General features: G+C 47.9%; 1 protein-coding gene across 1 annotated transcript; it reads right to left on the reverse strand.

Annotated features, from left to right (window-relative positions):
- Positions 1-606: 606 nt before the first annotated feature.
- On the reverse strand, positions 607-1,325 carry LOC136350154 (uncharacterized). Its single transcript, XM_066301668.1, has 2 exons — positions 1,253-1,325; positions 607-1,175 (listed from the first exon to the last, which is right to left on the reverse strand). The coding sequence occupies exons 1-2, from the start codon at positions 1,323-1,325 to the stop codon at positions 607-609; spliced, it is 642 nt and encodes a 213-aa protein (XP_066157765.1).
- Between the last annotated feature and the right edge of the window lie 381 nt (positions 1,326-1,706).

A 1,706-nucleotide genomic window follows, 5' to 3' on the forward strand; every position in this document is an offset into this window, starting at 1 on the left:
GGCCTCTGGGTCAAACAATCAGCGGCAAACCTAGTGACTAAAAAGCTCCTGACCATAAGTGACCTAGCCATAGTGTCTACCCGAGGCCTTATCGGGGGCCTGCACTGCCTCCGAAATTTCATGCGAGTTACAGTCTGCTTATTGTGGTATCAGCAGTACGGTGACGTTACGCTCGCTTTAGCTTAAATAGGAGAGTAGCATTAAGAACTGGGCTTGTTGTAATTAATTCGCTTGTATTACACGTTCGCTTTCGTTCTCGTTTGAATAAATTTTCAGTGAAGATAAAATAGTGTTTTTTTTATCGCGTTTTCTGGGATCCGAAAAATAACTTGCGTTCCACGGACCTGAACAACCACCGCTCCAGACGACAGCCACCTTTTTTTTTGCCGAGGAAAAAATCTTCAAAAGACACCCGGCCTGTTGTTCTGGCGGCCGGGTAGTGTGGGATTCACCAGAGGGACACTCTCCGGCGCTAACCGACTGTCCCCGAGCACCTACCCACTAAAAAAACCCCGTTCTCTCTTGTTAACTGCCACGACCCGGTACCGTCCCTAGGGACATCTCATCAGTGTCTTGACAGTGTGGTGCGCTATGATGCGCTGTCATCTATTGGGAGTTCTCTTCGCTTGATAGAGAGTCCTCCTCGCTGTTTGCGTAGGCATTCGGTACTGATTGGGCCTTTGCCCGTTCTTCGATTTCCTTCCGTTTGATCATGCTCGTGATTGCTTCGGTGGCTGCGTTCCACTTATCAGCGCTCTGGAGCATCCTGTCGATAAGTGTTTCCGGTGTTATTTCCTTCTGCGGATTTTGTCGACCGTCGTTCACGCACTCGGACAGACTCTGTCTCAGATCATCGTACTTGGGACAAGTGAAAACGACGTGCTCTGCTGTGTCGTCGACCCTGCAGATATCACAGTTCATCTCCGTCTTGCCCAAGCGGTACGTGAAGTGTCGGAAGCAACCGTGGCCGCTGAATGCTTGGGTCAGGTGGTGGTTCAGCCGTCGATGTTTACAATCGATCCATCCTTGTAGGTCCGGGATTAGGCGTTTCGTCCATTGTGCTTTGTCCTGTAGACGCGTCCATTGGGCCTGCCACTTGTCGATGGTGGTTTTACGCGCCTCCTTCTTGCCCGCTTCGGTCACTCGTGGTCTGCCGTGCAGCTCAATTCTCTCTTCTATTAATAGGTCGATGGGGGGTACGCCGGCCAATACCAGGACTGCGTCCAGTGATACCGTGCGAGACGACAGCCACCCTGAAGAAAGACCTGCCGAACCAGAACGCAGATGAAGGCTATGACGACCCCAGCCACGCCCCCGGAATACATCTCACGTAAGCTTTAAGACTTAAATATACTTATTAGTTCATAAGATCGAACTATGCTATGTTAATATTAGGCCAGAATACTAAACTCTATTAATGTACGTAATAATAATTAAGTAAGCTTAACCCACTTAAATATTTAATAGTTTAGAAGATCGAACTGTTCTTGTATAAACAGTGATAAATAAACAAATAGCCAAATGCCTCGTCATCTAATTAGTGACGCGCATGTATAGATTAACGAGATTCCCACTGTCCCTACCCACTATCTAGCGAAACTACTGCCGAGGAAACGACCTCAACCTATTCTCAAACTTTAAATGGGTGAAATCTCCGAATTGCTTCAATGCAGATAAAACCGCGAAAAGCGTGTTTTTATGCGCAC

Source organism: Euwallacea fornicatus, unplaced genomic scaffold, assembly GCF_040115645.1.
Source record: "Euwallacea fornicatus isolate EFF26 unplaced genomic scaffold, ASM4011564v1 scaffold_127, whole genome shotgun sequence".
Classification (NCBI taxonomy): Eukaryota; Metazoa; Arthropoda; class Insecta; order Coleoptera; family Curculionidae; genus Euwallacea; species Euwallacea fornicatus.